Source organism: Lagopus leucura, unplaced genomic scaffold (genome assembly GCF_019238085.1).
Source record: "Lagopus leucura isolate 7727_CA_CO unplaced genomic scaffold, USGS_WTPT01 Super-Scaffold_100030, whole genome shotgun sequence".
NCBI classification, from domain to species: Eukaryota; Metazoa; Chordata; class Aves; order Galliformes; family Phasianidae; genus Lagopus; species Lagopus leucura.
The window spans coordinates 679,933-696,012 of record NW_024962281.1 but is presented as its reverse complement, the minus strand read 5'-3'; the positions used below and the strand labels follow the sequence as shown (position 1 = coordinate 696,012).

Genomic DNA, 16,080 nt, shown 5'->3' with positions numbered 1-16,080 from the left:
GACCACATCAGGGCATACACACAAGTACAGAAAAGAGCTCCTGGGCCAGCTCCCCCTCATCCTGGGTTTGCTCAGCACAAGGCAGCCCCAGCCCTGTTGTTCCCTGTGTTGCAGAGGCCACCACTGGGCACACCGACCCCCTCAGCACTTCCCATCCCTCCAGGGCAGCCCTTACCTGCACCCTGATCTCTCAGCACGTGGCCACCTCCGAAGAAAGCAACTCCCCAGACTGGCAGCACTCATAGGTGTAGCGGGGAGGGGCAGCCCTGTGCAGACAGGGCTCACCTATGCAGATGGATTACAGCTGTGAGATGGGGCAGAACCTGCAGGCAATCAACTGATTAACGACCTAGCTCACTGACCAGCTCTGTGGCTGTTGCAGGGCAGGGTGCTTCCTAACAGTGACAGTCCCCGGTGTCCCAGCACCAGCTGCTCTCCTTGATGCTGTCCTGCCTCAGCTCCTGAGGCCTCAGGCAGCTGAACACCTTTAATTGCTGCCACTGGAAAGAAAGAGTTTCAATATAGAAAATACAGTTCTTCTCCAAAGTTATTTGCTCTGCTTGAGAGCTAGCACTCTGCTTTCAGTCTGTTTTTGTGTGTCTCTTGGACCTGACATATGGCATATTAATTATGGCCAGAGGCAATGGAGGAGTGTTATTCCTTTACAAAGAAGATGGAGAAATTCAGTTAAAAATAGATGATAAGGCAGTGCTGTGGGGAACGGGCGTTCTGCCTCTGTTGGCCTCTGTTTCCCATTGAACGAAGCAGAATTTGCTTGCAGGACGTATGGAATGCGTGCATTACTCAGCACAACGAGGTGCGACTGGGACACGAGCACGGTGGTGGCAGAGATCACCAGGGCAGCCCTCAGCATCTCTCTGCTCTCAGTCATTGGCTCCGCGCAGAGGCAGTGGGCCAAGAACCCCGTCCTCCTCCCCCTCCCTCTTCAGTTATCGTTCCATGGAGTCGTTAAGGTCTGTCGGGGGGGACAGCAGCCGCTGTGGGCACACGAACAGGACGGCAAGGGCAGCTTGCTTCCCGACAGCTGCGGGAGCCTCCGGGGGCATCACTGACCGTTATTCTCGGGAGGGGGGAACGGACGCGAACTGCCATCTTTGTCGGAAGACGGACGGAGTTCTCTTTGAAAACTCCAGCCGTGCAGCAAATGCGCGCAGTGACTGTAACCGGCCACAGACCCGAGGGCCGTGTTTCCCTCCCCGGCTCCGAGGTCACGGAGCGGCCCTGATTCAGCCTCGCGGCTCCGGCCGTCCCCTCGGCCGCGCTCGCTGCGCCGCCGCTTTGCAAACGCGCGCCCCGTGCAGAGCCGCGCGCGGAGCGCCCCCAGGTGGCCGCGGGAGGGACGGCAGCGAGTCCGGCTCCGAAGCCCCGCGCGGCCAACGGCCCGTCCGCCGCGTGCGCCCGGCGGGGACGGCGAGCCCAGGGACGAATGGCGTGCTGTGAAAGTTCGGGGCGCTTTGGGCAAAGAGCGGAGCCGGGGCGGTGTGGGAGGAGGTTTGGAACCCTCCGGGACAAGTTCGGGATGGCGCTGCCTCTGGGAGAAATGCGGCGGGGTGAACGGCGCTCCGCTCTTCGGCCGTCCCGCACCCGGGGGTCCGGCGCCTCCGTGCCGCGTCATGGCGCTCACAGCCGGCACCGCCCTCCGCAGGGGCTCCGTCTGCGGCCAGAGGCTCCGCTCGGTGCCGTCGTTGCTCCAAAAGTGAAGGAGGAGCAAGTAGAGCCCATTTCTTACCATTGCCTGTAAGGCCCCCAATGATTTACTCCTGTCTACGTTTGCTTTACAGATATCTGTGCCTGTTCGGGCGGATCCCGCAGAAGATGAGTTAAAATACAGCCTGAGAGCAGAGGGAAGTATTGAGAAACCACAGATACATAAATATAACAGTTAAAAATTTTACTGGCTCAGAAAACGATGCAGTTGCACAGCTGATAACAGCATTGATTAACAACAAGAGATAACGATGCACTTTTGTTCTGGTTTTGTGTTCCCAGCAGAGCGGCGGTGCTGCTGTGGGGATGTGAGCCCAGCTCTGCCTGATGGGGTCACAGTGCAGTGCTGCACGTCTCTGTGCCTCAGTTTCCCCCTCTGTGGCACAGAGGTGACAGTAATTCACATTCCTTATCCACTGGGTTGGTTAAGATTGGTAAAGGGGGAAAATGTATTCTGTAGGGGAAAAAAACTGAGCAGAGCAGATGGATAGCTTTAATCGCTGAAGTCTTGCTGGCTCTCTGTGCTCCACCATGTGTTGCACCCATGGGTTGCTCCATGCACGAAAGCCAACACTTCTGCCAAGATGCAGCTACTGGAGGCCTGCTGCCCTGCTCATCTCCCGGCTGGAACAGAAACCCGATGGTAACAGAGAGGCTGCAGGGCCCACGCTGGGTCGGGACATCGGCTCATTGCTTTGGGTGAGGTTATGTGAGCACCCACAGGGAGCCATCGGCTCTGCTGGTTGTGGTTGGGAAGCAGCACAGAGTGCTGGGTGGGGGCAGAAGGATCTGCACAGAGAGATCCGGGCAGCAGCATGCCGGGATGTGGAGCTCCATGGGCACAGCCATAGGGCTCCCTGCACACCGCCACTGCCCACTGCCCCCCCGTGGCATTTGCACACAGCAGCTCCCCCGCTCCTTCGCTGGTGGTGCATTAATCAAAGGCTCTGAAACGGAAAGCAGGACCATAGCAACCAGCCTAACACAGCTGGGTGGTATCTAAACACTAAGCCCATGTACATTAGAGTGAAGTGAGTTGTTTGGGGGATTATACTTCAGGTTTCCATGGAAAAACCTCCCCTCAAACATACTCCCAGCTGAATTACTGAGTAAACCAGAGAGATGTTTCAGAGCTCCAGCATGATGTTTTAATGGGCACTGTCTGGCTGCTGCCGGCGCTTTACTATTTCAAAATTTAGTTTAGCTGTCTTTTCTCCGGGGTCCTGAATTCTGCCTATGTTTGCTTTTAGAAATAATGAAGGAACAAGAAATGGCCTCTGTGATTATTCATCATCTGCTGAGCAATCCAGAGCGAAAACAGGCAAACAAACACTCTGGAGGAAGGGGCTGGGAGCGCTGAATGTGAACACTTCAGAGCTACTTACAGCACGAAGCAGGAGCAGCTCTTCAGAAATGCTGCGCACGCAGAGCGGGCCCACTGTGCACACAAACAAATTAATCAGAAGGAAACAGCAGAAAACTCCCTCCGAATTAATGAAGCAATTTAACATGGAGACTACAGAAGAAAGACAAGAACTCCCGTTGTATTTCTGTAATGTCAGGTCTGTAATGTATGTTCCTGTGCTCACGGTTAAAGGGCAATTCATGGCTACATGGGAAGGTTGCCTCTGGGGACACATTCCCCCCTTCTGCAGGGCAGCGGCGGCTCGCTGCTGTGATTAAAGCAGCGCAGGCCGTGCAGAGAGGCACAGCTCTGCAGTGGTGAGGAAATGGACCTCAGGACTTAAAACACCTACTTGGACCTCGAGTATTTAAAGCCCCTCAGGATTTCCAGCATATAAAGCTCTGCTGATTTCAGCTGGTGAGAATCACCAGGTCAGAAAAATTGGTTTTCTCACCAGAGCTGAGCTCCAGGGTGAGAATGAGGCACCGTGCTGCAGAATTACTGCATTTTTTGTACTAACATGATGCATATTCTCTACAATATTGCTAGGGTATTTTAATGACAAATAAGGAAATCCTTGTTTTTAAACGCATGATGTGAAGCCATCTAGCTTGAGTGTTTACATGCTACTTGAAATGGGGTAATGTCCTGAGCCCCACATGCTGCACCAGGGCTGGCACTGCAGAGAGCAGCAGCAGGGCTCCTGCAGGCTGTGCATACCACAAGGATTTACATAATGGAGAAAAGCCAAAACAATAATCCCGACTGAACAGCACTCCTGACGCTCATATTTAAACAACTGATTGCCAGGGAATGTATTTTTCCTCTCTCTTTTCCTGTGCTTTTTGTGATCGTTTGTTCAATATATGAAGACCTGCTCTTTGCCTCATGCTGGAGCTGAGACCTTCTGCACCTTATTGCCTGTTGCAGTTCTCCAAATGAATCACTGCACGTTTGCAACAGGTCTTACTGAAGTGACAGAAGTTACATGCAGCAAACATGACCTCTTTCCCTCCATGTGTGTTTAAATGATGTCACACATGGGGTGAGCTGCTCAGCAGCACGCTGGGATGGCCAGTGGCAGAACTGACTGCAGTGCTGACAGAGGCAGAGCTGCCCTGATGTTACACACAGGATTTGTGCATTTTCAGATATGAGCTGTAGATTCACCCCAGATCTGAAGCAAAAAGGAGCTGAGGCAGAATTAAGCCTTTTGAGCTCCATTAAGGCCCAGGCAGAACATTACGATCTCCACACTTATCACACAAGTAATATCATTTCATTGCTGTAAATTCATTCCAAATTAACGGCGGTGCAGAGCAGCGAAGATTCCAACGAGGTGGGCTTACACCAGTCAGTCATTTGAATGACGACTTCCCTGTCTCTTGTCCATATGCATCTTTAACATCCAACACTAATGCTTCGTTCAGGTATGACAGTGAAACGGCCAGAGGTCAGGGAGTGCAAGGAGAAAGGCCTGCTCAATTAAACCACCCTTAATATCTAACGCAGATAACGTGACCTGAACTGTAACCAAATGAATAAAATAAAGCAGCCTGTTGCTTCGGAACCAATATCTCGGCTGTGTAAATGTATGAACAAATAAATGCTTTTGATTTGGAAAGATGCTGAGATCAGATGGCCGTGTCGTATTTGTGCTGCTCAGTGTTGGTGCTGACGTGTAGAAGTGAATTCTCAGCCTGCAGATCAATCTGCCTTCACAGGATGGCCCAGGACATCCAGCTGAGATAAAAGGACCGAGTGTGAGAATGCCAGGGGAGTTGGAGCTGGGCAGGGATGATGAGAGCCAACTGTGGGTAATCAAGGAGATGTTCTTGGTTCTGAATCACTGCTGCTGAAATCTGCACTCAGGGCACCATTTTCCCACATCAGATGATATTTGTACATCCTTTCCCTTTCTTCAACTCTTAAGAACAGTACAATTGTTGTGGCAATAATTACTTACAATTTAATTACTTTAGTGAGATTAGTGCCCACAGCCCCCACTGCTCACACTGGCGCTGCTTTGGCTGCTGAGGCTTCAGAAGTGCAAGTGAAGTGGAGTTCAAATTGATCTCCATAAATTGGAGAAATGATTGGAACCGCTCTGAGGGAGTTCAGTACAGCACACAATCCTGTTTCAAAGAAGTGTCACTGCATACGAACAAGATGGGAAACCATTGGGCATTTCTGCAGATAAAGGTTTGGGGATTGCAGGGATAGTCAGAGTCCTTTCAAGAAGGAGAAGAATGACATGGGAAGTTAGAATGAGTTCACTATTGTGTAAGAGGCTGCTGCCAAAAGGAAGCAAATGAGCTGTCTGACATGTCTATTGTGGAGAGCAGAGTAATAACAGTGTGCATAAAGGAAGGAAGAGGTAGGAAGAAACAAGCCTGACATCACGGCCCATTTTCTGCTCACAAAGATAGCAGCAGAGCAGTGAGGAGGTGAGCGAGGCGGTTGTGTCACATCCCTGCAGCAGGACCTGCAGGAGGGGCGTTGGGTCGGCAGCTCACTGAGCACATTTGTGGCCTTTCAAATAAACCCAACGGGCTTTTGGTGGACTTTGGCTCAATGAACCCAGTAAAAAGCAGAGTAGCAGGTAATGTGGCTGCTGGCATTAGCTAAGTGCAGATGTCGCCTTCTTTAGATCTCCTCACCTTGTTTGAAGCAATAATCTTTAACTCAGACAAAACACGGGGATGAGAAGATCATCCCAAATGTGAACGTTCCCACCTGTGATGTGGTGAAGCAGCACCACAGTGCCAAGGAGCTCGTCAGCTTCTGCTAGCAATTAATGTTTGAACCGGCCACCAAAATGATCAAAGATTGACTGGTATTAGTAACTATTAAATCAACAAAGCAAAAGGCACTAAGCTAATTAAAATCCCCCATTGTCCATCACGGGTCTTCAGTGCACATCATGATGATATCAGCATTTCATCATATCATGATGACATGAGCATCGGCATTTTGCAGGTTAATGCAGTGAGTTTGGCAGCATGATTTTCATTTCTGCACATCGTATCACTTAATGAAGCAAAAAGCTCCTCCATATGTTCAGGTCTGCACATTTTGGGGCCGGGAGCAGGCACTGACCTAGCAGTGAAGCAAATATGAGGGGAGGAACAACAAAAGAACACCTTAAGAGCCCCCTGCCCACAGTTCTCCCCAGCACAAACTGCTGTTCAGCTAACGGCCTGCTGCCTTTGATTAGCAAAGCACAAAGCTGGCAAATACAGCTGACAATTTCCAATGACAAAACTCCCTCCACTTCCAAGCTCCGTCCCAGAGCACCAGGCTGTTAATTCACCCCCAAAGGACGACTTCAGTGTGCTTTGCTGGGATAAAGATGACCAAACACAGCAGGACCTGGACAACCACACACATCTCTTTACATCAACCCTCAAAGGAAGCTTCCCTGCCTTGCAGGAGGTCCTCACATCTCAAGGCATTAAGGTTTGTAGCTCCTAAACTAACAACAGAATTCTTTACAAACTCTTCTAATCCCACAGATGACGTACATCAATTGCTCAGTTCTGGAGGGGTGCTATTGAACTGAACTAAAAAAGCCTATTGGTGGGAGGAAGCATCATCTCAAATGGAGGAAAGGCAGTGGCACAGCACAACGTGAGCCGTGCCCAGAACCTGCTGTACCTCCCAGCAGCTGGGAAGCTAAAAACTATTTCTGCTTTTGCACCGAACAGAGAAAATGAAGACTTCTACCAAGAATGGGAGGTGGCAAAGATTTCCCATTGCCACGAGGGCTACACTGCACACAGCTCTGCTCATTTCACAGGCCAGGGCTGAAACGGAGCCCCTGAAGAGCAGGGCAGACCTGATGCTGAGCTGTGCCAGCTGCAAGCCCTGCCAACAGCAAAGCAGGCTCGTCGCTGCACAGCAGAGGTTACAGGCCCACCCAGTGGAGCTGCTGGAAACAGCAGGGCCCGGTTGGTGCAGTAACTGCACTCCACCTCTTGCAGAAGCTGTAACTTTGTACAATAGAGTGGGTGCAGATGAGGAAAAAGATTTTTAAAAAGAGTTGCCAGCACCCATATTTGAATTCTTTAAGCTGAATAACCCAGATGTCCAGAGAACGTAGAATGAAGCAGAGAAAGTCAATGCTTGATCTGAAACTAGGTGAGATTTTAACATTAGGCAGGGAGGGGGAGAGTGTTCAGGTTTCTGAAGTTAAAAAAAGGCACTTCCACAAGGAAGAGAAGAATTACAGCACAAAATCTTGTCATTCCACGCGATGGCAATACTCAACAGCCTGACACTCTGGAATGTAACTAACAGTGACACAAAATTCAGGACGAAATAATGTTAGAGAAAAAAAAAAAAAAAAAAAAATCAATGGAATTGATTGTGGATAGGCAATAAACAGGGCCAGCAATTCAAATCACGTTAGCTATCTATCAGACAGTTGGATATTTAAGAGCACATTAGGTGTGTTTTGTAGGAAGCAGTGCATTACGGTTTGACATTTCACTCCCAGCCGCTCTCACAGCCAAGAGCCCATGTGGAAATCAGGGCTAAGTTCTCCAGCACGTGGCTGAAGGGCACGAAGCTCTCCTGAGCCCAGCAGCTCAGTCCCAGTGCTGCTGCAGAGCATGCAGTGCTCCAGCTGTCGCAGCAGGGCCATGGCTGTATGTTCCAAGCCCAGCAGTGGCACTGTTAGTGCTACACTCAAACAAGTCTGTTCTGACGTTTCCCATCGTGCACTAGGATGAATATTTGTTAAGCTGTCTTTAGTAACTTTTTTCTGTTACAACACAATGACACTACCCACAAAATCAGCACGAGCTGTAAAGAAATGAACCGTATCCGTGTGGAAGGTAAACCTAATCAGACAACACAAATAAAGCAGGGCTTGAGTATTAGAACCTGCTACGCACAAGAAAGTTTGTGAGCTTCTGTACTTAATAAAACCAAACTATGATTAATTAGGTCTCATTTGTAAAGACAATCCCTGTAACTTACCTGCAGCAGTACAGGACAGCATGCTCCACCAGCAGGTAATGCTCCTCGTTGGAAGCAGAAACAGCTCTGCCCCAGGGCCTGCTCAAAGAACAGAACTAGCGAGCACAGACTACAGCATTTCACTAAATAAATGCGAGTTTTATTTAGGATGGTAACTTGTAGTAAGGTAGCAAAGCAGAAAATTACCTGGGCTCTTGAATTCAATTCTGGAAGTAGATTTTTTTTCCTCTTTTGGGCACGAGTTCTAAAATTCGTTACCGCAGCAGCTGTAGTAGAACAGTTCAGTGCATTGCTAACTGGCTCCTAATGGTTCTATGCTCATTCAGTGCATCCCACAGTAACGCAGGATAGAACAGCTCTGGCCAGTAGAAGAGGATCTGGTCAGGAACTTCCAGCAGCACCAGGAAGGCATTTTTAGGAGAACACAAAGAACTGAGGGAAGAGCAAAGAGCAATGCATGCTGAAGCACACAAAGCACAACCCTTGTCTCACCAAGATGAAGGCTCACCGTGAGCAGCGGCAGTGTTGCACCAAGCCTGCCTTTGAACTAAGAACCACTGCACAGTGATTCAGCTCCAGGACCAACAAATAGAGCTGGCAGATGAATGTGAGACAAATGCCATAAACACCATGAGATGAAATCCCCTGGCCTAAATTGACAACAAAATAGTAACATTCATTGGAGAATCTTCATTTCCAGGGGGGGGTGACAACCACATCCCCTCCCTGTGAAGGGTTCAGTGTCTGCATCCCTTCCTTGCATATTTTGGGAATTAACAAGAGCTGACGTGCACACCAAGCACTTCTGCTTTCCCTCTTCTCATACCTGCCATCTACTTTGTGATAACAGCTGTTAGCAAAAAGTCTCGTGTTTCTAAAGTACAATCAAATATTTCTGGCTGAAGCAAATACCGAATCCACTGACTGAATGATCATGCTGCTATATGAAAGTTCATTTAACTGAAGTTCATTCAAAAATAAAGGTTGGAAGAAGCAAACACCATTTTCAAAATCTAAGGAAAATTTAATCAATGTGCCTTAAATTACTTTTACAGTAACAATACTGACAAGCATTTTCAAAATGGTGTTTCTCTTGGTAGCACTTCAAGAGATTCCCCTCTGTCTTCTAATTTGTGCACCGTTAGGAAAAAACCTCCAGTTGAAGTCTTAGAAATTCAAGTTAACACGCAGCTATTTAGAGACCCAGATGGATTCCTATTTCAAGTGTGACAGAATTACAGAAACTTCTAATTTTTAAAGCATCCGTTTTCTAATTCATAATTTCAGTTTCATGACAACCTGAAATACCATCACATCAAATGAACACGTAACTGAGACTAAACAACTTAAGAGTGTATTTGTTAAAATACAGGAAGCAATTGCATACATTCCGTGCACCTGGCAAGAGGGGAGAGAAGCAGGCTCTTCATTACTGCAGATTTATTCAAAAAGAATGCCAACCCCACACTGCCTGTGGCTCTGTTAACTGCTGCTAAGAAAAACCTTACAGTGTGTAACCCTTCTCCCTCCCCTCTCCCCCCCCCCCCCCCCCATCTCACATAAACAACCAAAAGTTACTTTTCTGAAGATACAGGAGTGGGAAAAAAAAACGACATTAACTTGATAAGCATGAACACTTATTAAAGCTATCGACACCTCGGGTCAATTGAGAACAGTATTCAAAGTTCTAAAAAAGTGAACACAAGACATTTGTTTCCATTTTCCAGATGGTTTAGAACTGGTCTAAGTTTGTGATGTCCCCACTACGCAGGTGTTTGCAACTGCTTCTGGTCCAACAAAATATCCCGAGTTGATGTCTTCAGTTTGGCCCACTGCAGTCCAAGGATTCGGACAGTCTGTTCAGAACACAGAAATGAGAGCAAAGACCCCATACAACAAAGCACAGGGGTATGCTACTAGAAGTTGCTGTCCTTCCATTGCTAAGGCAGAAATAAAGATTTTGGAAGCGGAAAAGCTGCACCAGCCAATGATCCCAGCTGTGAGGATAATTCCCATCACTCCCCTGTGAAGATAAAAACAAAATCAGAACTCATTTATGACTTGTGCATATACTTACAGGAACTGCAGTTGGATCCAACACCTCTTAAAAGCAAATACCCTTCAAATTCACATCTCTCTCTTGCTTTAAGAGAAGTCACACTGATTTCCTTTTCTTTGAAAAATTCAATTTTGCATCTTAACTTTAAACTCGGTGGGTGCTAAGATTTATCAGATGGAAAGCAGATGGAAAGCAATACCATTATTTGACTCTGTGCATTTAAAGGCTGTTGACTGACTTACAAGCTGTATCCCCACCTCTCTTTTTTTCCACCTGAACAGTGTCAATACTTCTGATTTTACACTTAGCACAAATTCCTGTCATACCCAAATCACAGGCACCTTCATCCCTGAACATGGAGATCTGTTTTAAAAACTGCCTTGAATCTCACAGGAGAGGGCTCTATGATCAAGTTACAGTTCATGTACTTACTGCAATGAAAACATGATGGCAAAAGTGGAGAGCAGGATCATAGGAAGAAGACAGTATCCAAGGACACTGGCAACGCAGCCAAACGAGACACCCGTCATGCTCATCAGGTTCAGGAGACAGAACATCCCCAAGCATCCGATTGCACTTATTCCATACACGTAGCCAAACTGAATTTTACCAGCCTGAAAGTCAAGCAGAGCAGTGCATGTTAATTACCAGGACAAAATGCCCTCACAACAGGGGGAAGAAGGAAGAACGAACGTTTACAGAACATCCTCATTTTCATCCCTCCAATCCCAACAGCCACATTCAAATTCAACGTGCAGCATCTTCCCACAACCCAAATCCCAGTGCACCTATGCAGCCCAGGCACCCGAGAAGCACATTTATGTATTTCAATGAACAGACCTTAATCAAACTGCTATTGTCTGATCTGGGTGCAAAAGCCTTGGAGCTTTCAGCAACCAACCTGTCAGTATGTCTCTAAAGACTTCTTGCAATAACAGCCTTAGCAGAAGTAATGTGAAGATTTAAGAAGTTTGGAACTCCTTTATGAATCCATTACATTATTTATCTGGGATTTGCAATAGACTTTACAGCATTGTAGAGCAATGTAAATCACAAATAAGCAGAGGGCTCATCACTCTGAGTGATCAACTTCTTGTGGGGGGAAAGCACAGGGAGAGATGACAGCCTCCAGCCCCTGCACAGACACGTGGGATCACCCCAAAGCTGTGCCAAATCAGGCTCAGATGTCAGCAGGCAATTTCTCACTGTGAGGTGGCAAGACTCTGACAGGCTTCTCAGAGGAGCAAATGCTGCCTCCTGCTGGACAGTGTTCAGCAGGAGTTTGAACAATGCCCTCAGAAACGTGCTTTAACTGCAGTTCCCTTCCAATTGAACTCTTCTAGCAAAGTCCCCTAAGAGGCAGAAGCTGAGCTGCATATGAAGAGCAGAATCAAGTTGTACAGGTTTTTTAAAAGGGTCAAAATCTGAACGCTGCTCAACTTGCAAGTATGTCAGTTTGTAACACGTGCATCCTATGCCTGTATTTGTTTTTCCAACACCATATGATCTTCTTATCAAAACGCCCCAACTCCAGCCTGCAGAAAGACAGGGCCATGAGGAGTGCAGTGCTCCCCTGGTGCACAGCTCCTATCCTGCCTGCCTCCCACAGTGCAGAACCTAGAGCTCAGCTCTCCCCTCCCTCAAGTGCTACAAAACCTGCTTTAATCCTTTCTTTCTGCCAGCCGACGTTTGCTTTCTCTCACTGCACTTTAACTCTCTTACTCAGTACTTTTACTTAAAATTCAGACAAAAATAATAAACATAACACTGTCAGGGCTCAAAACACCACACAGGAAAGAGTGATAATTTCTCAGTGAGAGCACAATCAAAATTACCTCTTGTGAACACATTCATTACTTCTGCTGTCCCAGTTGGCATTAAATGAAGTTAGGTTTTTAAACTAGGCCTGCGCTGCCCTTGGTGCCAAAGCACTGCACTGCAGCACACTGCATGTTCAGAAAAGAATAAATGCAATGCCCAAAGACACTCAGAGAAGAAAACTGATGAAACAGACCGAGGCTTCCTAAGACAAGGAATTCTGCCTGCTGTTACTCTGTCATTTAATAGTTGACACTTGAGTCATTAAACCACGATCTAATGTCAATGAAGCTCAATTAAAAAGAAGGCTTCATCAGATGCTAACCTATTAAGAGGTATAAACTAAACCAGATTTACTTTATAAGTGCCTTAAGATTGGCTATTTATACCAGCAGACAAACCAAACGTATCAACTGTAACAGCATTGGTGAAATCCCACCACATGAGCCTCCTCAAACCTGGAGGAACAGAGTAGAAACAATGAACAAAGCATCAAAGACACAGGGAAACAAAACAGAGAGGCCTCAAACATAAAACACGAGTGCTAGAAAAAAGAAATAAAGAGAATAACTCTTCAAATACTGAATGAGCACATTTTCCCAAGTCCTGATCAGAACCAGGTGCTTCAAAAAGACAACACGTGGCTGAGAGAACAGCTCAATTCCCAAAAGCTACAGGTAAAATCTGAGAACACGGGTCACACATCTGTTCTGTGACAAAAGGACCCATAATTCCTCAAAACAAAGCATAAAGTGAAGTATGCATTCCAGTTAAACCAGCATCACGCAGAAAGCAAGCTCTAAAACCTTCATTTGAACCCTGCAGAAGAAAAAGAATAATTAGCTTATGAACTCCAACGAGCAACTGTACTAAGCACCAGTTCCTCTTCCACTGAGCTAGAAACTCTCACCCAGGATGCATTTTTTGTGTCCACCAGGCTAAGGAGTCCTTTCCAGCAAGGCCACACTGGAAAATTTGGCTTTTTCCCCCACTGTCCCGAGGCATGAAAGCATCAACAGCAACACGAGGCAATTAGGATCTTACCAGTAACAACGTGGCTCCAAAAGCTAGACAGAAGACCATTGGTCCAGCCAGGTCAGTCTCATTCATGATGCTGCCATCTGCTACTTTTAATGGGTGCAGAACTGTCAGCGTCTTCTGCCAGATGTGGTCAAAGTTGATCCCCAATTCTACAAGTGACATGAAAAGAATTATGCCTGTACATTTCCTCCCCTTCCCCCTTTGCCCCATTTGCTTTGCTGTCACTTTTCTCTGCCACTCCACTCCAAAATCATCCCCAGGAATTATCCTACAGGAAAGCCTCTCCTTAAGGTGCTGGGAATGCTGCTTCTGCAGATTCCAGGTCTCAAATGCTGTGCAGTGACAAGCTGGCTTCGAGAGAACCAGATAAGAGCACAAAAGCAGGGTTCTGTGTCAGACCAAAGTTCAGTCAGCCCAGTATACTGCTGTCCTTGTAAGTGGCCTAAAGCACATACATACAAGAATATCAGAACAAAATATGCTGATTGCTCCAACAGTCCCCAAGCTTCCAGTGACCTGTGGCTCAAAGATTTCTAAGTCAAAGCACTTTCTCCATACTTAGCTCCCTTTCAGTGGGCTTCTCTTTCACAAACCAGCCATCCTACCAGTGAATCCACTCAAAAACACAGTCATCTCTTTTAGCACTGATGTCTCATGACACACATTTTACAGCTCCATGCAGCTGGAAATGATTTCCAGTCTCCATCCACACAATTTCATCACAGTTGCACATGCAAACCTGGTTATGAATGCAGCGATCATCTGCCCACCTTGGGCCCTGAGAAGCATCTACATAAACAAATGCACTTCATGAATAACACATGTAAGGCCAGACAACTGGAAGGAAAACGACTTCAAATCAGCAACTGAAAGAGCTGCTTCAGTTATTTGGAAATTAACAGTGATGCATCCATCCAGGCACTCACTGTGCATCCATTCTGGCATTTGGCAGTCTGTATTCTGGACAGAATTTCTGCAAAGTTTAGCACATCGCCTTCAGCAATGAAAGATTTTAGTTCTAACCACAGAATCAACTGAAACTAACAGCATCAATTTGTTTCCATACAGAGCAGAGAATTTTAAGTATTTTTTTAATTTACAATAGAAAAAAAAATAACATTTTATTGTGTTGTACAAAATCCATTTGATTTATCCTGGCTTCCACAGAACAGCTAGTATAAGTAAAGCATAATGCTACAACTCTGCCTAGAAATTCACATAAGGATATGCTTTTTGTATACTGAAATACAGTTAAATAAGAAAAGATAACGAGAATATCCACTCAACTGCTCACTGTCAGAAACAGAGCACCCACACCCAACTACTCAAATCACTCAAACTGGGGACCAGGAGGAAGGAGTTCTGCCTTTTGGCCACAAAGCACAAGTTATACCTTCTAACAGAGGAGGCTCATCCTCAAAATTACTTCCATAGAACGACTGTGCTGAAGTTGGAGTATATGTCTGTGTTGGCTGGTAAATCTGCCCTGTGTAAGGCTGCTGCTGCATCATCTCGGGAGGGACAAATCCACTTTGCTGGGAGTACTCGTAGCCTCCATACTGCCTATAAAGAATTACATCAGATCATGGACAGATAAAGAATTTGATTGAAACACCTCCATGCAAAAATCAAAGCTCACACACAGTAAGCAAAGAGTCCTGCCCATTTTTTGTTTTAGTTACCTTCCACAATCCCTCCTCAGATCTGCTGGGCGTTTGGCTGCTTTCTTCCACTGAAGCCCTTACAAACAATACTGATCAGCTAAAGAAAACATGCTGCTACCAGCTAAACAAGGAACTACTGCTGCGTGTGTAGCATCCTTTTTGCTTTCAAGTCATAGGCCTGCACAATCAAGAATTACTACTGCTGCACGTAAGAGCAGGAAAACTGTCAGAAACTAATTAACGTGTACCTTAATCACTACTGACATCTCATTTGATGCCATCATCAGCTCACACTATCACTTCTGCCCCACTCTAAAGCTTAAGGACATTAAAGACAAAAAGTTAAGATGAAATGAAAAGCCGTTTCCTTCCACTGCCGCATCACGAGCGTCAGCATTACAACACAGAGGAAGGAGTTACTGACGAAGTCAAACACTGCATACCTGCAGTTTGTGATACGGGAGAAAAGCAGCCTTTCAGTTTCTGTTTCACATCTTCTCAGCTATTCACTACTAAGTCAATTTCTACTGCCTTCGGAAGGCTCTCCTTGTAGATTTCACACACGTAAAAATATATATTGGCGCACGTTTCTTTCATTAAAGAATAGCCTCCTTAGAGCCACGTCCCACCCCTGAACAAACTCCCGAGTTACCGCAGCCACCGACTGCGTGACACAGAGACTTCGACGCGCGCCCGCGACGCGTCCCGAGCCGCAGAAAGGAAGGGAAGCACCGCGCACGAACAGATGAGCACAAAAAGGCCCCGCCGCCCCGCTACCTGCCGTAGGGCCGCCCGCCGCCGTACTCGTAGGGCTGCGCCTGCTCGTCGATGCTGTAGCTGGTCTGGAAGAACTCCGTGTTGAAGCTGTCGAACCCGGACATCGCCGCCAGCCGCGGGGCGCTCGGCCCGGGGGACCCGCGGATCTCCACACGGGCAGCGGCCCTCGGGGCGCTCCCGCAGCCTCAGGAGCCGTTCCCGGTGCCGCTCCCCGCTACGGCCGGACAGGAGCGACGAACGCTCACCGCAGCCTCAGCGCGACCCGCGCCCGCCCGGCCCTGCGACGTGTCAACGCGCTGCGCGAGCGCTTCCGGGGCGGTGACCTCGCGCACGCGCAGAAGGGAGGCGGCGGGGCGCCCCCCGTGAGCACGCGCCGCTCGCGGCACCGCCTTCTGCCTGCGTGGCGCCCGCGAAGTATCGCGTTGCCGTGGGAACGAGGCGCGAGGCGGTGAGAAGATGGCGGCCGGCCGCTCGGTGCCGTGGCGCCGCTCCTGCTGGGCTCCGTCGGCTCCTTGCCGCCGCACTGCTTCCCGTGGGGTTTTCCTCATGTTTTCAAGTCTCCCTGTAAGAACGGAGGCCTTGAAGCTTCGCTTCTATTTCCTACC

The 16,080-nt window shown here is 47.7% G+C and overlaps 1 protein-coding gene across 2 annotated transcripts; it reads right to left on the bottom strand.

Annotated features, from left to right (window-relative positions):
* Nucleotides 1-9,119: 9,119 nt before the first annotated feature.
* YIPF5 (Yip1 domain family member 5) lies at nt 9,120-15,666 on the bottom strand. 2 transcript variants are annotated; one of them, XM_042881764.1, is made up of 5 exons: nt 15,503-15,666; nt 14,428-14,597; nt 13,038-13,183; nt 10,608-10,789; nt 9,120-10,139 (listed from the first exon to the last, which is right to left on the bottom strand). In XM_042881764.1, the coding sequence occupies exons 1-5, from the start codon at nt 15,577-15,579 to the stop codon at nt 9,977-9,979; spliced, it is 738 nt and encodes a 245-aa protein (XP_042737698.1). In that variant the 5' UTR covers nt 15,580-15,666; the 3' UTR covers nt 9,120-9,976. The 2 variants fall into 2 exon arrangements, with proteins under 2 accessions (XP_042737698.1, XP_042737697.1); XM_042881763.1 differs by having other exon boundaries at nt 15,476-15,664.
* Between the last annotated feature and the right edge of the window lie 414 nt (nt 15,667-16,080).

Coding starts and splice junctions, on each gene's coding strand:
- YIPF5 (XM_042881763.1), bottom strand. CDS start 15,579: ATGTCCGGGTTCGACAGCTTCAACACGGAGTTCTTCCAGACCAGCTAC. Junction 10,790..13,037: donor TTGGAGCCACGTTGTTACTG/GTAAGATCCTAA, acceptor CTTGACTTTCAG/GCTGGTAAAATTCAGTTTGG. Junction 10,140..10,607: donor GCCATCATGTTTTCATTGCA/GTAAGTACATGA, acceptor TTATCTTCACAG/GGGAGTGATGGGAATTATCC.